Consider the following 19,270-nt stretch of genomic DNA (forward strand, 5'->3'; position numbering starts at 1 on the left):
TATGAGGCCATAGTTTTAGGAAAAGAGAATATATGTATATAATATATAGACATATACATATGTGTATGATATATAGACATTTTATATAGTTATAGCACTTTGTGGCATCATGTTTTTATTAAAATTCAAACTTGGGAGTTCCCGTCGTGGCACAGTGGTTAACGAACCCGGCTAGGAACCATGAGGTTGTGGGTTCGATCCCTGCCCTTGCTCAGTGGGTTAAAGATCCGGCGTTGCCGTGAGCTGTGGTGTAGGTTGCAGACGCGGCTCGGATCCCGGGTTGCTGTGGCTCTGGCATAGGCCAGTGGCTACAGCTCCCATTGGACCCCTAGCCTGGGAACCTCCATATGCCGCTGGAGTGGCCCAAGAAATGGCAAAAAGACAAAAAAAAAAAAAAAAAAAAGACAAAAAAATTCAAACTTGGCTTTTATATAAACAGAGTAAAGCATAATTTACGTCCTATTAATACAAATGAGGACCCAAATCTGACCCCTGGGCCCCAGGCAGAGTGCTGACAGAGTCAGGAGTGCCTTCGGTCATCCTAGACTAGGTGGCCCACAGCACATCCTCAGAGCTGACCGCACAGTACCTTGGTCGCAGCGTCAAAGCAGATGAAGCCGGTGCTGAAGTCGATGGTGAGTCCCATCAGGTGACTTTCCAGCACACACGCGTATGTCTTGCACTAGACAGAACAGAAAACTGTTACTTTCACATGACTGACCCAATCAGGGTTAACAGCCCACATTTATCAGACAGTGTCACAGCTCCTGTGACAAGTTTTTTGTACATCTCAGCAATAACCATATACAGAAGTGGGTCTTAGCGACGTCCTTGTGTCAAGAAAACACACGCTGAGGGGTTGCTGCTCTGCCCAAGGTCAGCAGAGCTGAGTTTCCAGTCCTGCTGTGGCCGACCCTGTCTTAATTTGGGCCAGACTGATGCTCTTTGCTACAGGCAACAAGACTGTACACTAGTTTTCAGATGTAGGCAAGATATGTTAAGCTGTCATACTCTGGAGCCAACATACGACTGCATTTGATTAAACCAAAAGTGATTTGCTGAAGATTAAGGTATTACTTAAATTGTAGGCATACTAATCTCATCAATAGTATTAAAAGGGAGCTCTCAGGCACAAAACAGATTTAATAACCAGGACAAGAAATACAAGGAACATCTTGACTTTCAGAGTCTTTGTATATTTACCCATGCAGTGCAAGTTATGTCCTAAACATATTTACCCTGGCCTATTATTGGTATAAACCCACTGATTCTTCAAAATCAATAACTAACGATTGTGCCCACTGAGATCAGATTAAATTATAATTTTACTTATATAAATATTTTGGGAAGACTAATAAGATATAAGTGCTGAAATAAAAGAGTAACGGATATGAAGTACGATTATGGAACTTATATGAAATGATGCATTTTTATGTCCATAGGCCAGTTTTATTTGCATTTAATTGCAAACTGGAGTGAGACATTCAAATGAAGGAAAATACTTGTAATTTACACCCCAGGGGAGGGAGAGGGAGGGAGAGGGAGAAAGAGAGAACATCGCTTAAGCAAACGTTCAACATCGGTCCTTACACCTTCTTTGTGTTTCCAATATTGTTTAAAAAGCACATTCATTAAGTGAATCTTATTCTGATCATGATGATTGCTAAATGCATCAAGCTACCTTCACCAAAAAGTTATATTCATGTGCTCAAGTCCAATTTGCATAGGAAAGATATAACCATGCCCAACTATTCATTAGAGTTAAGTTTTTCAAAAAAGCATATTAGAAAGCAAACCGAATGGGCCTCATAAGTTCAATTTCGGGTGTACTTTTATTTTTGTTTAATACATAAGCACCTTCTATGCTTTTGCACCCACCCATTACCACTTTGTTAAAACTACTGTCAACATAATAAATGTCCAAGGCCATCCCATTTTTTCCAATTTAGACATCATCGCTTGCTATTTTCAAGTAATATTATTCAAGAAGAATAATGTTAGATGAAAACACCTTCAGTATAGAACATTAAAATTTATCTCATTAAGGTCAGAATTATAAATTAAATTACATTGTTTTAATTCTTATTAAGTTGAAACAGATATATATATAATATATATATATATACACCTATATGTATAAAGCCATTAAAGTTTAATTCTATGATTTATTGTCTTAATAAACATGTATATGAGTATACTTTATGCATGTTTTAATATTAAAATATTTGATTTATTGTTTAATTTCTGTTTATTTTATAATAAAATTGAATTATAGTTTTTAAAAAGGGAAAAAATTATCCTCTTTAGGGGCATTCAAACTTGAAACAATTTGATTTTTGCATGAACATACATTATTATACAATATTTGAAGATAAATCTCACATTTTTACTATGCCCTTTTTGGATGACAGCTAAATGTCTACAGCTGAATGACACATAATGAAAAAGTCTAAAATAATGACAATAAAGAAAATCAATTTTTGAAGTGATACACTTTTTACTAAAAGCCTTATTTTAAAAGGGCTGTATTAATTCAAATGGAATTAGTATAAAGTCAAAAGCAATTATCTCACTCTTACCAGGATTATTCACTTACTCTGGGAAAACTGCTCAGAAATGGGACAAATAAGGTACTGAAAATATAGTAAATGAATTAGGCCAATTCTGGTACTTTGAATACTAGGGAAATATAAGCTTTAATTCATATAAATTGCCATATTTCTGTTTCAATGTTCACTACATTTTCCAAATTTTGAGGTGTTGATTTAAATGACAATGTAGGATGTTTTGAAATACCTACTTTCACTGGATTATCCCTTAAATAAATATGTAGATATTTAAACAAATATTAAGCACATAAGAGATCAAACAATACATCAGTAGATAAAGGAATAGATTAGAAGCAAAAAATGTGAGTGTGTGGCCCTGTTAATGACAATTAATTTCAAAATAAAAATAATCTGATTTATTAATCCTTTTTGTATTGGTCAACTTATTACTCTCTTACCTTTATGCCTGTTTCACAACAGGACATGTGTCCCCTCTATTTTGTTTCTTTATCAATATTAGTGGAAATATTGAGAACATAGAGGAAACACACATAAGCTTCTTCATGTAAACATAGTCACAGCCTTGAATTTTGAAAATAACAGAACCACCGAGTTCGGTCATTGATTATTAATTTCTGGTAGAGTGAACAAAGCGAAATTATAAAATCTATAAAATAACCGAAAGCTGAAAAAGCATTAAGTATTTTATTTTTCACTTAATAGTTGCATCTTCAGTTTACACTGTGAATATGTAAGGTGCTAGTACAAAGAAATGCATTGCTCAGGACATCAGCTTAGAGAAAGTGAGGCCCAGATTTTTTTTTAAAGTAGTAAAATACCATGAAAAAAACCATAATTTTATCTCTATCTCATTTCAGGAGACTTAAAATGAAATCTTAAATTGAAACCAGCAGGTAGAAATGGCCATGTATTTCCTTCCAAGTGAGGTGTGATGTCCTAGGGACAGGATAATTAGGAAAGCCTAAAACTATCAGTATAAATAACAAAACTGTCAACTCCTGTAACAACATCATCCGATGCTTTAGAATGGTCTTATACATGGATACTTGGAACAAAATAATATTTAAGATAGTTTTCATCTTTTCATTTTTGTTATTAACATATCTACTTAAGGAACTGAGGTTCTATACAGCTAAATTATTGAAATGGCATTTTTCGGTTACTTTAACATTTTAAGATATACGCAGAGCAGCAGAATTTTAGAATTTTAGAGAATGTCAACGGAGCAATGAAAACAGTGGAAAATGAGTCTTCTCCTGGTCTCTTCCCCTGATTGTGATATCTCACTGATGTGACTCGGTGGGTTGAACACAAAAGTTTGCAGTCAGAAAAAAAAAGAAATTAAATCAGTTCAATAGAACTGATAAATAACACATCCAAGTCGCCTGTTACAGGCAGGACCTGAGGGAATGATACTCCCGGCACCACATGTTTGTTTTCAAAACTGTGTCCATGTGCGTGGTTAGGTCCTGGCTCTGAGAGAGCATCTGCACGGGGCAGGTGCATTGTAACTGGGCAGATTTGCCCTTGTCTCTGTCAGGATGGGCCCCAGAGCCTGCTCCATCCTACACTCCTGTGAATGGTAGAGGCTGAAAGGCCCTTAAATTTGATATAACTTCACACTTAGGAAATAAAGTTTAACAAACACCTGCTGACTACATGGGATGTACAAAGGCACAGGAGTTCAGTCCAGGGAGGAAAAAAAGGTCCCTGGAGACCTGTAGCTCAGTGTGGGAAGGACAAGCACACATCACCCCAACATGAGACCTGCCTGAGCAAACGGACCAATGAGAATGACAGTGACACTGGTGTCCAACATGTGGCCAGCTGGGACAGGACGATGTGGAAAGAGCCTGGTGGGCAGAGGGCAGGCCACACTGGGAATCGGGAAAATCTTTATGGAGTACACAACCTTCAAACTTCTTGTGTGGTTTTGAAGGCACAGAGATGAAGAGAAGTCTTTCTATCCCCAAAGCGCCTTGTGAGGGGACAGAGCCATTCAGGCTGGAAACAGGTGCTTGTGACTGGAGACCAGGAAATGACCTTGGAAACGATTAATTAAAATAAGAGCACTTTCCATTTTAGATTGAAGGTAAGGCAGATTCTAATTAAAATTGGAAATCTATTTTTGATGACTGGTAGGAAATAGCCCAGGAGGATCAAATTGTTGAAAAAGTAATATTTTTTCAGAGCTGTATTGCTCTTCATTTAATAACAATGATTAATTTTGACTCTTTGAGAAGGCGGTCAGGACTCTCAGAGCTGTAGTTTGACAGTTTGCTCGCTGGAATTTACGTTAGAACTCTAGGGGAGGGGTTATGCATTTTCGGGGTCACAGATCCCAGAATTTTGCTCTCACCTGTATCCGTTCCACTTCCAGAAAAGTTGCTGTCTGGAAGGCTCGCTCCCACTGGGCGAGGTCGGAGTCCAGCTCCACGGAGAAGTAGAGGTCCTCCCCCGACTCCGACTGCACCGTGAAGCAGTGTTTCCGCCGGTCCAGCAGGTCACTGTCCTGGTGGAAGAGCGGAGTTACACAGGCTGGCAGACATTAGACCTACTGACATGGCCACCCCTGGGTCAGTGTCGGCCTGGGGGTGGAGGTGCCCCAGTCACAAAGATCACACCCTACGATATCACTAAGGCTACATGAAAATTGTCACAGCAAACCATCTCCTATCCTCAGAGTCCATAGTTGACACAGCTCTTCTCTGAAGTGGCACTGAAGCACATTCACAAAATAGAAATTAGGGTGTCTGGCTTCAATTCTTGCTAGCCAGGTAGCTGCCAAAGCATTTATTCCATGAGATACAACATTTTACTGCAATGATGGATCACAATTTCCCTTTTCCTTACCGAGCTGTGCAGATAATGAAATTAAGCACTATTTGTTAATGTATTTGCAAATTTTAAAGGGCTTTATAAGTATTGGATCTTTTATTGCATTTATTTCTATAACCCTTAAAGTATCATGGAAATATTCTTCATAAGACAATTTTTTTTTTGCTTTTTTTTTGCTTTTTAGGGCTGCACCCATGGCATATGGAGGTTCCCAGGCTAGGGGTCAAATCTGAGCTGTAGCCATTGGCCTACACCACAGCCACAGCCAGATCATCAACCCACTGAGTGAGGCCAGGGGTCAAACCCCAATCCTCATAGATACTAGTTGGATTTGTTTCTGCTGTACCACAACAAGAACTTCTGAGACACCGAAATATTGAATCTAACATGTTTCTGAAATTTTACTGCTTTTAAAAAATACACATTTATCTTCCCTATGGAATTTATTTCATTAAGTCCAAAAGACTTTGACATGGTAATTTCTTGGTCCTACTAGTTTTCAACTAATGTGTTCACACATCTACATGTGTAGTAACTTCAGAGGACGTGAAAAGGTGAAAAGAATGCAGCTAAGAATTGATGGAATATGGTCATTCCATATGCACCATGTAGCCTTTGAATGATATATTCAGTTTGCTGAAAATTGCCAGAGGCTAAGCACTGATGTCTTTAATTCTTTCTTTCTTCTTTCTTTCTTTCTTTCTTTCTTTCTTTCTTTCTTTCTTTCTTTCTTTCTTTCTTTCTTTCTTTCTTTCTTTCTTTCTTTCTTTCTTTCTTCTTTCTTTCTTTCTTTCTTTCTTTCTTTCTCTCTCTCTCTTTCTCTCTCTCTCTCTCTTTCTTTCTTTCTTTGTCTCTCTCTCTCTCTCTCTCTTTCTTTCTTTCTTTCTTTGTCTCTCTCTCTCTCTCTCTCTCTCTCTCTCTCTCTCTCTCTCTCCTTCCTTCCTTCCTTCCTTCCTAGGGACACAGGTGTGGCATATGGAAGTTTCCAGGCTAGGGGCAGAATCAGAGCTGCAGCTGCCAGCCTATACCACAGCTCACGGCAATGCCGGATCCTTTAACCCACTAAGTGAGGCCAGGGATCGAACCCACATCCTCATGGATGCTAATTGGGTTTGTCACTCCCTTTAATCATTTCTTAAATGGAGGTGCATAAAGTATCATAATGAAACACTCCAACCCTAACTCTAACCCTAACCTCAACCCTAATCCTAGCCTTAATTCTCATAAAGCAATACGATACAGAAAAAAACACATTATAAATATGTTTGCTAACAATGTACAAATTTGTCTAAAGTATGCAAAGGTCGACGAGTATAACCAAGGTATGTTTTTATTTAGAGCAAAATAAACCATGTGTTTATAACAAGTATTGAGGAGTTCCCATCGCGCTGCAGTGGTTAACGAACCTGACTAGGAACCATGAGGTTGCGGGTTCAATCCCTGCCCTTGCTCAGTGGGTTAAGGATCTGGCGTTGCCGTGAGCTGTGGTGTAGGTCGCAGACGCGGCTCGGATCCCGCGTTGCTGTGGCTCTGGCGTAGGCTGGCAGCTACAGCTCCCATTGGACCCCTAGCCTGGGAACCTCCATATGCTGCGGGAGCGGCCCAAGAAATGGCAAAAAGACGAAAAAAAAAAAAAAAAAAAACAACAAAAAAAACAAACAAGTATTGATCTTGTAGACATTGTAAGTCATAACTTTTCTATTTTACTTAAAACATATAAGAGTAAAGGCAGAAAAACCTCCCCCGAATTGGTGAGTTATGCCTCGGGCAAAGCTTCTGCAGACATCAATGTGGCTCTTCTCTCCTTCCACCACAACTGCTTCCCCCAGTATCCACAGCACAGCAGCTCACTTGCTTCACTTCTGACACACTTATTATTGCTCCTGTCATAGCTATTTTTTTCTCAGGTTAATGGCATTTGTGGAATTAAAAATGGAAATACCAAAAGAAGGAGAAATATGTTTACACTATTATGCTACATGTAAATTATTTTATAAAGCACATGACTTAACTCATACATTTTTGGCTGTTATGCTTGCTACTGTTTCTTTTATTTTAGCTTACAGGGAATCAGAGAACCTTTCAACCCAAGTGTGGAGTTATTTAGACGAAACGTGATTTATTTTTAATGAAAACAGAAGAGCAGGCCTAGGATTGATTCTTTAACAGCAAATAATGATTTTTCTTCTTTTGCAACTATTCTAATAATTTAAAATGAGAGGAAAAAACATAGCCTCAAAGGTAAAGCTTGCCATTAATTTACAATTAACTTTCAGGAACAATCAAGTCTCTAAAGAGACTTATTTGATCTATATCAAGTCCTGCACAAAATGACAGTTTTAATAACATATTATAATTCCATTTTCCATTTTTATAAAAAATGTTATTTTTAACATTGTTGTGTAGTAAAACTTTTGATATAAATCAATTGTTAGGAATATATTTACACCAGAGTATGTAAAAGAGAAAATTGGGGAAATGACTCAAAACATCAGAAATTTAGTTTCATACATCACAGAATGAAAAGGATATTTGTGTTTTATTCAGCCAATATGACAATGTGGAAAAATAACTTGCATTTTAAATTATATTTACCAAATAATTACATAACTTCACTCTTTTGTGCTATGTAGAAATACATCAGAAGTCGGTGAAACTAATATACATGAATGTATTTCCATTTTTATAACTATGGCAGATACCAATATATTAAAATTACTTTTCTAATAAAATATCACTGAATATCTGCCAGAAATAATTATTTTCAAAACATATAGCCTTCAAATTATTATTCATATATTCTCAGGTAAATCTCATGATCTGAAAAGTAAAAAGGTTAACTTCTGAGAAAAGTCACTGAAATAAATGTTTACAACTATTATTTTAAAATAATTTAAAAGAAAATTCAAGAAATTTTAGGTATTAAAAAATCAAAATCAATTCAAGTGAACCACTGTATACATGCGAGTCAATTCACTTTGGGGGGATTTTAGTTGCCTTATCTGGAAAAAGAAGGAATAAAACTCAAAAGTTCCTTCTTTTCCCTGGGGACCTGAAATCTGTGACATAAAAGAACATAACGGCAAATGTCAGAGAAAATGTACAGCATATTCCTCAGATAAGTCTCTAAATTAATCTTCATAATAATCCGTCAACACAGGCTACAATTTTCGTTTCCCTGAGGAGGTCTTAGGCAGGTCCCTTCCTCATTTTAGGAGCTGTCTGGCCCCAGGGATTCAGTGATGCTCAAATGTCAATTTTACCACTTATTTCCCCTCTCCTAGAACCAGCGCAGGCATTTCTAAAAAGAGGATGACATACCTGCCCGAGCATGATGGAAAGATGAAACTGGTCAATGTATTTACATATTTGCCTAGAAAAATGACGTGCATATTAAGTGCTCTGGGATACCGCTAATAATCACAATATCACCGTCACTCATGTTGACTGTTACCAAAATCCTGGATTGGATTAGATCCAGATCCTATGCACGATCCAGCTCGGGAATGTGTACACACACACACACACACACACACACACACACACACACACACACCCTTTCTCTGTGATACCGAAGCGAGATACCACTTTTGGTGGGATGCAGGATGTATCAGCAGAGTCAGGAAGGCTTCATTTCTAATCAAATTAGCCAGCAGTATTCACACTGAAAGGGAAACTTGCCTGTCGGGACGTTTCTTAGGCAGGCAAATTTGATGCTCCTGCCACTCTTCAGGCATTGTGTGTGTGCATGTGTGTGTGTGCGTCTGCATCCATATGGTCATGTGAACCGCATCCCTGCACACTGTATATACCACGACAGGCTCTTACAGACACGCGTCCATTATCTGTTCTGTATTTGAGGGAATTAAATTACAAAGGTCAAATCACTTAAACAAGACCATATTCTAGGCGTTCCTGTTGGGGCTCAGCAGGTTAAGCAACCGACTAGTATCCATGAGGATGTGGGATCAATCCATGGCTCCACTCAGTGGGTTAAGAATCTGGAGTTGCTGTGAGCTGTGGTATAGGTTACAGAAGGGGCTTGGATCCTGCGTCACTGTGGCTGTGGCAAAGGCTGGCAGCTGTAGCTCTGATTCAGCCCCTAGCCTGGAACTTCCATGTGACGCAGCTGCAATGATATAAACAAAAAAGCAAGCAAACAAACAAAAAAAGGCAAAGAAGAACGTATTCTAAAAACACAGAAAGCCTAGAATTTAAGGGAAAGTTTTAAAAAATGTACCTGCTGTTCACAATGTTTTCTGACTATTGGCGTTAGAACACATGTCCTGGGATTAGAATTCTTCGTTCAAAAATCCATGGGGAGTGGCTTGGAGAAGGTAAATCTGGATAAATTCCACCAGGCCTGACCCCTAGCAGAGACAGTTTAGGGGAATGATCTCCCAAACAGCGTCCCACTCAGCTTGGAATCACCTGATTCAGACGCAAATATATTCATCTTGGAGCAAAGTCCCTCTGCTTTTCCAAGACTCTTGGTGGGGTTACACCCTCCAATCCATCCCCTGCCGTGCCTCCACAATGATCCCCTGATTTAAATCTATCCACACAGCCTGGTTTGATCCCTCACTAGCATAATATGTGTTAGATCTGGCTTCTCAATAGGAAACTTAGGAAGGAAATCTCTACTTAAAAAAGAGAGAGTTCCAGTAAAGGCAACTAGCCCATGGGAAAAATGTTATATACCTCCAAAGGGAAACATGCATTTTTATATGATGTTTTTAAAGTGTATGGCACATAAACACAATATAATTATCAGAAGAAACTTGTCATCTTTGTATTTGATCTGCATCCTTGATTTCTTATTTAATATACTCAAGTTGGTTGTCATTATTATTTTGATTGATATCAACATTTTCCCTAAGACATTATTGAAACAAATAGAAGCTTCACTACAGTAAATTAGCATAACTATCATCAGAAAAGCAAACAAGCAAGAGACACACAAACAATAACATTAATTTCTTATAATATTATTTGAAGGGCTGACTTTCAATATTGCTTATTGAGATGAATGGTTTTAATTAATAGTTATAAGAGTCATCTTCTAGATTTCAATTCTAATATTCGACTTCTGAGGATAATTACATCATATCAAAAAAGCAATCTCCCATGCTTGGAAATCCACTGGGAGAGTGTATGGTTTTCAGGAGAAAAGGCTGTGGCGGAATGTACTGCTTGTCACGTAAATGGAGATATTACGAGGCCATAAACAGGAGGAAGTGTGGTGGGTCATTTGGTCCTGTCTTTAAGAAATAATCAAACAGTCCTGCCACTAAATATTTCCAAAGAATGACATTCTAATTCTTTGCCTTTAATACGTGGCAGGTAAAGCCTATACTTCAATTTATACTCTTCCTTTTTTTGGAAGCAGAATCCCTCACATCGCAGTTTATACGAATTGATTCTTAATCTTCAGGTGCCGTTAAAAATAGGGGGTCACCACCATTTAAAAAGTCACCTTTTATATTCTTGAGGGCAGCTGTCGAGTCACCTCGCAGCTTTGTCTTTATGAGGCCACATGAAGCACATTCTCCCTTTTCTCCCCGGGGCCCTGCTTTAGCTATGGCATCACCTCAGCATGTCTCCACTGAAACCTGGCCAACTTTCCCCTAACCCCCAAGGAGTGAAAGATGTCATCGAGCCCGGAAGGACTGGTCTGGATGAGACCAGCATGAGACATAAAGGGAGTTCCTTGTGTCACCTAAAGTCCCACTCAGTTTGCACACCACGTCCTGGATGAGAGCTGGGTCTGGAGAAGGCAGGAGAGCACTGCGGGGAGTGTAATGGGCCAGTGAGGCTCTCAGGTGTGTTCAGTTAAAAATCCTGCATGTTGTGTCGCCCGGAGGCTGGTCTGTGGCCCAACTGCTCCATTAGTCATGAAGACAGACGATAGGACCTCCAGCCTGGCCTCTAAGTCATCATCTACAGAACAACTCCGGATAAAACAGTGCTGTTAACATCCCAGATGGCAAGATGGGTCTTCCTGGTCTAGTATTAGTTCCTTTAAACTGGTACGGTAACCTTTCACGGTGGAAACATCCTTGGGCAGAGTTCAAGGCTGCAGGTATGCCCACCCACCTCGGGGAGCATTCTCTCCTGGCCCACCCCAGGGTGCACAGCAGGTATTCAGTTGACGTTCAGCCAAGAAAGTGCCCACGCCTGCTGGGTACCAAGCACTGTTCTGGTGCCCAGACCTATCCCTGAGCTGAGCAGGTGGCCTCCAGAGGTTTTGAGGGGGTGAGACAAATCACAGGGCAAACAAGGAGATGCTTGCTTAACACACCTTGATGTCAGTAGCCTCTTAATGCTTTGGGGGCGCTAGCCCGGGGCGGTGCCATTTATGGAGAGTGATAAGAAAAGGGCCCTTTAAGGAGGTGACACTAAAGGAGAGGCGTGACAAAGAGAGTAAACTAGTCTGGACACCTGGGGAGGCTGGTGAGAAGGTCCGAGATGTGGGGGTAGCCGAGAGCCACAGAGGCTGCAGGAGGCTGAGCAGAGGGCAGGGTGGGCAGTGCTATGGTCCAGGCCCCAGCATCCTGCAGGTGCCCTGCCAGCTCTGGGTTCTACTTTGTGTCAAATTGAAAGCTAATGCCCAGGAAAATGGATGATAAAATGAATACAGGGGGCATGAGAGGCTGTTCTGGCAGCAGGAGTGGGGTACATCTTGCTGGCGTAGTAGGTATGAGAGAAAGACTGGAGCTTGACGCTGGGGTTCTTGGGGTGGTGCCCATGTACCCGGAAGTGAGCGACAGGGAAGTCACGAGGGCAGTCAGTGAGGGGCACTTGGGGCGTGGGGGACACAGTCGTCTGAGATGTGGGTTAGACATCCACCTAGAGGTGTTGGGAGGCAAAGGACTTCTGGATGCAGGGAGAGCCCTGAATAGGTTCATGGTCTCTGTATGCAAATGGCATCCAAAGCGAAGCAGCTGACACCTGGATGGGCGTCTCTAAGGAGAGAGCTTTTAGCATCACTGGATCATTCTAGTAACTCTGGTCCTCTCCCACTTCTCTACATAATAATACAACCCTCAAAACACATTTCAAGAATAAATTTCCTTCCGTGAATACAAAAGTAGCATTATTGTCATTTTTATACATTTCTGTTGAATTGAAAATAGGTTACGTGTTATACATAAGTATATATAACAATGCATAATTTAAAACTATATAAGATGTTGCACATACACACACATATATATTCTAATGAAATGTGCTTTAACATATGCAGCATTGTTGGAAAATAAACATCATAAAAATAGTTGAGTATGGAAAAACTCAGAGCCATCACTTATGCCTGGAAAGAAACATACCCTTCTCTCCTTTTGCATGTAATTATTTTCTACTCCTGATGTTTAAAAAACTATATGCCCTATAATATTCATTGAGTCATGTTCTATTTCTCTTTAAATAAAATGCAATCACAGAATGACCTCTGATTCCAGGGATGGAAGGAGTGTCTCATTCAAATACTTGCTTGCTCTGAGTAAGACACAGTTATTAATGCTCTTTAAGTGCCCTTCCTGGACGCCTCTTTACACTAACTGCCCAGAAAGTAGCTGTACTTGTAATCCTGACATAATGGTGAGAATTCTGAAATAAAGATAACTGAGTTATTTATCAGTGATTTATTTCTGGGAATGAATAGGGCCAAAGACACGTCCAGGCCACCTGGTGCTGCTTCATCCTATAGTCACAGCCCCGTTCTTTCTCTCAACCAACTAACCTGGTAACCAAACTAGTACGGTACATGGAAACTATCAGAAATACATAGTCTGTGGATGGAGGGCGGAGCTATGAACACACTGAGGTACAAAAACAAAAGTCGTAAAATTATCTACTGGAACAAAAGTAACTGCAAATCTTTTGTTAAGAACTGTCTTTGTTCCTATTACGTCCATGTGCTTTTGTTCAGAACAAACAATAATGCAGGAAGAGAATGAATAATTTGTATAGTAACCTAAAGCAAAATTGAACTTTATTCCACGTTTTGATAAAACAAAAATATACCAAAAAGCTATTACTTCCAAAATATTATAACCAATATCAAATCACAAAATCACACACACACACACACCTGTAACTATATCTATGTTTATCCTTGGGCAGAAAAACATCTCACAGAAGTGCACCATCTCCCTCTCAATTACCTTCTGTTGGCCACAATAAAGCGAAACTCGATGAATAATTTTCTCAATAAGTACTTTTATGCTGTATAGCACAGGGAACTATATCTAGCCACTTGTGATGGAACATGATGGAGGATAATGTGAGAAAAAGAATGTATGACTGGGTCACTTTGCTGTACAGCAGAAATTGACAGAACATTGTAAGTCAACTCTAATAGAAAAAATATAAATCTTAAAAAAATAAGTACTTAAAAAAATAGGAACAAGGTTAATTTTGATAAGATCCAACTGATTGATAGAAATAATCCCAAAGGTAAAATTTAAATATTCCTAATTATTTTTTAGAAAAATTATGCTACTTGAAAATACTGCAGCTATTTCAGAACCAAAGACTTTTCCTTATGGGTGTGATGTAACAATTTTAAAGCTGCCAGGAGTTCCAGTTGTGGTGCAGCAGAAATGAATCTGACTAGTATCCATGAGGATGCGGGCTTGATCCCTGGCTTCGTTCAGTAGGTCGGGGACCCAGCACTGCCGTGAGCTGTGGTGTAGGTTGCAGACATGGCTCGTATCCTGTGTTGCTGTGTCTATGGTGTAGGTTGGCAGTTGAAGCTCCGATGGATCCCTAGCTTGGGAACTTCCATATGCCATGGGTGTGGCTCAAAAAGCAAAAAACAAAACAAAAAACAAACAAAAATTTTAAAGCTGCCAAACTGAAAGGAGAAAAAGCAAATAATGACATGGAATCACAGCTGTTAAGTTCAATAATCAGTTCAGTGTCTGTATTGAACAACAAAAAACTTGATCTGCTCCAAAGTGCATTTCTAAGAATGTCGTGGCTCAGTGTAGCCACAACACGCTAGTGGACAAGGCAGTGTGGCTGCCAAAAGGCAGCTCCTTACGTGCAACTTCTACCCCACAGCTGAGAAGCTGTCACCTAGATTCCTCTGAAGGTCACTTCTTCTACTTTGTGCACTGGGATGGTGAGAGGCAAGCCTGGTCTATTCAGCTCCTGAAAGTAGGCAAAGGATGAGTAAAATGAGGCGGATAGCACTCAGCGTGGGTGCCGAGCTTCTGCAGGAAAAACTACAACCACAGAGTGGACCTCATTCTAAAGAAACAACTAGCAAAAAGCAAGAACAGTATTATATTGATAATGTATAACAGCAAAAGCAGAGTTGTTATTAATAATAGAGTGATGTAATTGAAAACTGGTGCTGTAAACTGCACCTGCCGGAGTATCATAAAAAGAGATATTCTAGACCAATTTGAAGGCGATTTCCACACTTTTTGCAAGGGTCTGACATCTGGTTTCCTTCAGTATTAAAACTGTATTTTCACTTTTAAAAATAACAGTATAAGGTATTGGAAGGTCAAACAGTTTTAAGATTTCATACAATAGTAAATTTGCAAGGCAGAAACTTTCTGTAAACAGAAATCCAAAAGTATTAAGTCTAGAAAGATTATGGAAAAACTTACAATAGACCTGAAGGAATTTAAATTGAATGGGGGATTACAAATAATTCTCTTCTTAGGGGATGAATCCTTGAGAGTGGCACCAAATAGATTTGGGCAACAAAACCAATTTTCTAGCTTTCTCCTACATGAAAGATATGGTCTACCAGCTGCCCATATGGAATTTTACTAACCAGAACATTCTTACAAAGATAAGTTGCCACTTATGTTAAACACTTCAGCAAAAATACTCAATTTATTTATATTTTATAAATGTTACCTAAATCTTCATTTAAAATAATGCGAGGAAGGTTTTCCCAACACAGTTGTGCTTTCATATTTTATTAAAATTATGGGGGGATATTAAAATATTAGGATTTTAAAAAGCTTTGCTCCCCAGTGCTTATTTTCAGAATAACAGTTGGGAATGGAATTCTGAAACATTAAGTTGCAGTAACTCATAAATATTTTGCTCTTAGACACACTTGCATGGGAAAGTAACGCCCCTATACAATCAGATTGGAGAAAGAGAGGATTTTAGTTTATATGGAAAACAAGATTAAATATCTTTTGTGTATCAAACTCTTTTTTTTTTTTCTGGCTGCACTCATGGCATGTGGAAGTTCCTGGGCCAAGCATCAAACCCGCACCACAGAAGCAACCTGAGCCACTACAGTGACAATATGGGATCCTCAACCCACTGCGCCACCAGGGAACTCCTGTGCGTTAAGCTCTTAATGGGAAGAAGTTACTGAATCCTTTCATTACCATATCCTGTTGCTAAGAGGTATTTGTTGGCTGAAATAAAGGCCTTGAATTGCTTGGAAGCTTCATGAAAACATTGTAAGGCTGAACTTTTTATAACCAAAAGGAAAAATATTTCAGGGCTCCTCAGATATCACAGAAATCATGTATAATTATTTAAAATATTTGTCATATCCATGCTTTGTTCACACCTGACATAGAGAAGGCAATGCAAATGGTACAATTAAGGAAAAAATAATAAGGTAAAAATAATACAGCAGTGTGTGTTACAATATAACATAAGGACTAAGGGAAATGATCAGAAACTTCCAGAATGAAGAGAAACCTAAGCAGGGAAGCCTATTAAATTATGACGCCTTTGAGCTTTCAAGAATGTAAATATAATCAATAAAACAAAATTTTAAGAATGAGATAAGAAATTAATACTCTGGAACTTGAAAGATCTTTTGGAAAAACAAACGTTAAGTACTTTATGTGACAGCTGTACATCTACTGAATTCTAACAGAAGAGTGAGCATGTGCTAGAATCCAAGAAAATGCTATTAAGATAACAAAAAAGATAAAACTTTTTTTGCCTCAGTTTCCATATCTGTAAAATGGGAGTAATATTAATGGCCTCAGAGTGTGTTATAAGCCTTAGAGCAACACCTGGCACTGCATGTGAGCTCTGATGACTACCACTGCCCACCTCTGTTCTCACCACCCTACCCCTCTGTCCTCACTGCCCCCACCCCGTTCTCACCATACCCCCTCTGTTCTCACCGCCCCCACTCTGTTCTCAACGCCCCATCTCTGTCCTCACTGCCTCCACTCTGTTCTCACTGCAGGAATCCCCATTATATTGTTTCCCCTGGGCCAGATCTCTAAACTGTGCCTTGAAAAGTGCCTTATCTGAGGGACCCCTTTCTGGAGACAGAAGTCTGCACCGAGCACAGCTTCATGGGCAGGTCCCCCTCGGGGTGCCCTTCAGAACCCTCCCCAGACCCAGCTCTGCGTCTGGGCTCTGGGGACATCAGTCCTGCCCCTGCCCTGACTTGCCCGATGGACACTGATCCACTTTGCGCCGAGTCTCACATCCACGCCTCTGTTCTTGTGCTACATGAAATGTTGCTTCAGGAAAGAGAAGCCCCAGCTGATGACGTTGCAGGTCAAGTTCAATCCAGGAAGCACAAAACACGGAGGCTGCCCTCCCTCGAAGCAGGAAAGCCTCTGTGTTTACGTGTAACATGCGAGAGGGTGTGTATTACTCAGTGTCTGAAAATATTTATCCCCAGGTAAAATTTCCCAAAGCAGCTAACAGGCTGACAGCAATTTTATGCAAAAAGCCGAACAAGACGGCTGCTAGACTCTCATGTGGGCAGGACGGGGCACTGTGACAGCAGTCGGAATTGTCGTGTCTTTTCTGGAGGCGATTTTAGGTCCATAAGCCTAACCCCTTGAAGGTATTAGAATATCTGCCATCCAGGACATCCAAAACTCAGCATTTAGAGTAAAGGCAATAACTCAGATGTTCTAGAAAAGTTTGTGAGCAAAAATCAGTTCTTTGCTATCTGTTTTTTCTCTATTGTGTCCTTTTACATTTCCTTAACATCTGAGTCACCTGAATAAAATGTAAGTTCACTGAAAGCAGGAGCTTTTTCTGCCTTTGTTTCCAGCCATACAGTGCTTGGCAGATTCTCTGGTCTAGGGCAATACTCAAAAGTATCTGCTAAATAAATCAAAGAGTGCTTACAGTGCTATGTCTGGTGGATCAAATCCAGAGCTATCTAAATGGCAGAATTAAAGGATTGGTTAAAAAATACGGCTAAATGATGGGATATTTAAAAATCTACCAAAAAGCCATTTTTAAAGAATACTAATTGAAAAAGATCTTGTCATATTTTTACATAAGGCGGATTTAAACCTTATAATCCTAACTTTGCACAAATAATTTTAGCAAAGAGAAATATAATATTGAGTGTTTATTTGGAGCCAGGCACAACCCTTAGTCTCGCCTTTAAAACTGTCCTTATTTCAAGTAATATAATAGGCTGCATTATGCTTAAAAGTTCAGGCAGCTTTATTTATTTATTTTTAAGGAAGGGATATAAACACCAAGTAGTTTTTTGGTTTTGTTTCTTACATTGTTTTGTCTTTGTTTTTAAGGAGGGGGAAATAACTTAAGACTAACTGATAATTTAGAAATATGCGCTGGATACGACTATGAGAAAGCTGTTTCAAGGCACAGATGGGGTGTGGACAAATGAACCGTTAGGGAGTTTCATTCCTGAATTTCTCTCTTTAGCTTTCCTCTCTCTTTCTTCTCTCAGTCCCTTTTGCCTTCCTCTTGCCTTCCTTCTCTCTTTCACTCTTTCTTTTTAATTGTGTTAGTCCTTTTTGTTGGTTAAAAATTCCATCAGAAAACTATCTCATTAGCTGCTTCTGCAGTCACTCCCTGACTGTCGGACCCCCTTTCCTTCAGAGGCTGGCATGTCTTTTAGGAGTTGCCAGCTGCAACTGCAACTTTTAAGCCTATGCTCAAGTGTGTCAGAATTTCCCTCTGTTAGTCGCATTATAGAAACAAAGCCACACACGGTGACGAGCAAGCAGCAGCCTATATTTTTATTCAGCACCTGTGCTCTTGCAATTGTCAGCTTTAATCTAGGATTCTTCTGGAAGGAAGAAAAATTATGAATACTTTTGAGGTAATCATACATTTTTTGTCTCTCTGTCTTCAGACAATTTTGATTCAATTCATTATGCTGTAATTGTTTCAGCATTTTCTACTTTACCGAGTCTTTAAATGGAAGAGAGAGAACTGACATAAAACACAGGGAACTTGGTACTCCTTGGTTACACAAGCAAGTTAACCTTCACCAGGATTTAATTATCAATTTGTAGTACTTCCAAGGCTGCAGACCCTAGAACAGAAACTGAATGTGGATTACTGCTTAGGTTTTATAAATTATTCCCACTTTGATTCTTAAACATGGCCACAGAACCTACTTGGAACTTTATAGAATTCTCAGTGACTTCCCATTGCAACACCCCCGTGCATAGCACAGATATGTAATCACTCTGTAATAATTGTATGTTTGGTGGGGGAAAAAACTGTAATTGCAATGTATACATCTAAGGATAACCTGACCCCCTTGCTGTACAGTGGGAAAATAAAAAAAAAATAAATTAAAAAAAAATTGTATGTTTGTTTCCATACCCAGAGAGGTAACCTCACCCTGAGATTAAAGATACAGATATTTACACAACCTTCCTTTGCATGGGCCTTTATATTTTCTGCATTTTCTAATTCCAAGTCTTATCCAAATTTTTCCTCTTCCATACTTTACACAGCAAACAAACAAGCAAACAAAAACCACCACGGTGATAACTGAGGTCTAAGTTCAGACAGTTCCAGGCGGCCCTGCTACAGCACCTGCAGTGGGCTCTGATCAGCCCCCGGCTCCCTCCCACACGAGGACCCTGGAGTCTGGCTGAGAATCACCTAAGCAGGGGGCAAGC

At 39.5% G+C, this 19,270-nt stretch overlaps 1 protein-coding gene across 1 annotated transcript in view; it reads right to left on the minus strand.

Annotated features, from left to right (window-relative positions):
• The window catches only part of SNTG1 (syntrophin gamma 1), a 454,631-nt gene that overhangs the window by 30,497 nt on the left and 404,864 nt on the right, over positions 1-19,270 (minus strand). Inside the window, exons 16-17 of the mRNA XM_021089413.1 lie at positions 4,930-5,082; positions 590-682 (exon numbers count right to left, since the gene is read on the minus strand). Of these exons, the coding sequence (XP_020945072.1) occupies positions 590-682; positions 4,930-5,082 (246 nt within the window). The remainder of the gene's footprint in view (positions 1-589; positions 683-4,929; positions 5,083-19,270) is intronic.

This window comes from Sus scrofa, chromosome 4, assembly GCF_000003025.6.
Source record: "Sus scrofa isolate TJ Tabasco breed Duroc chromosome 4, Sscrofa11.1, whole genome shotgun sequence".
Taxonomy (NCBI): Eukaryota; Metazoa; Chordata; class Mammalia; order Artiodactyla; family Suidae; genus Sus; species Sus scrofa.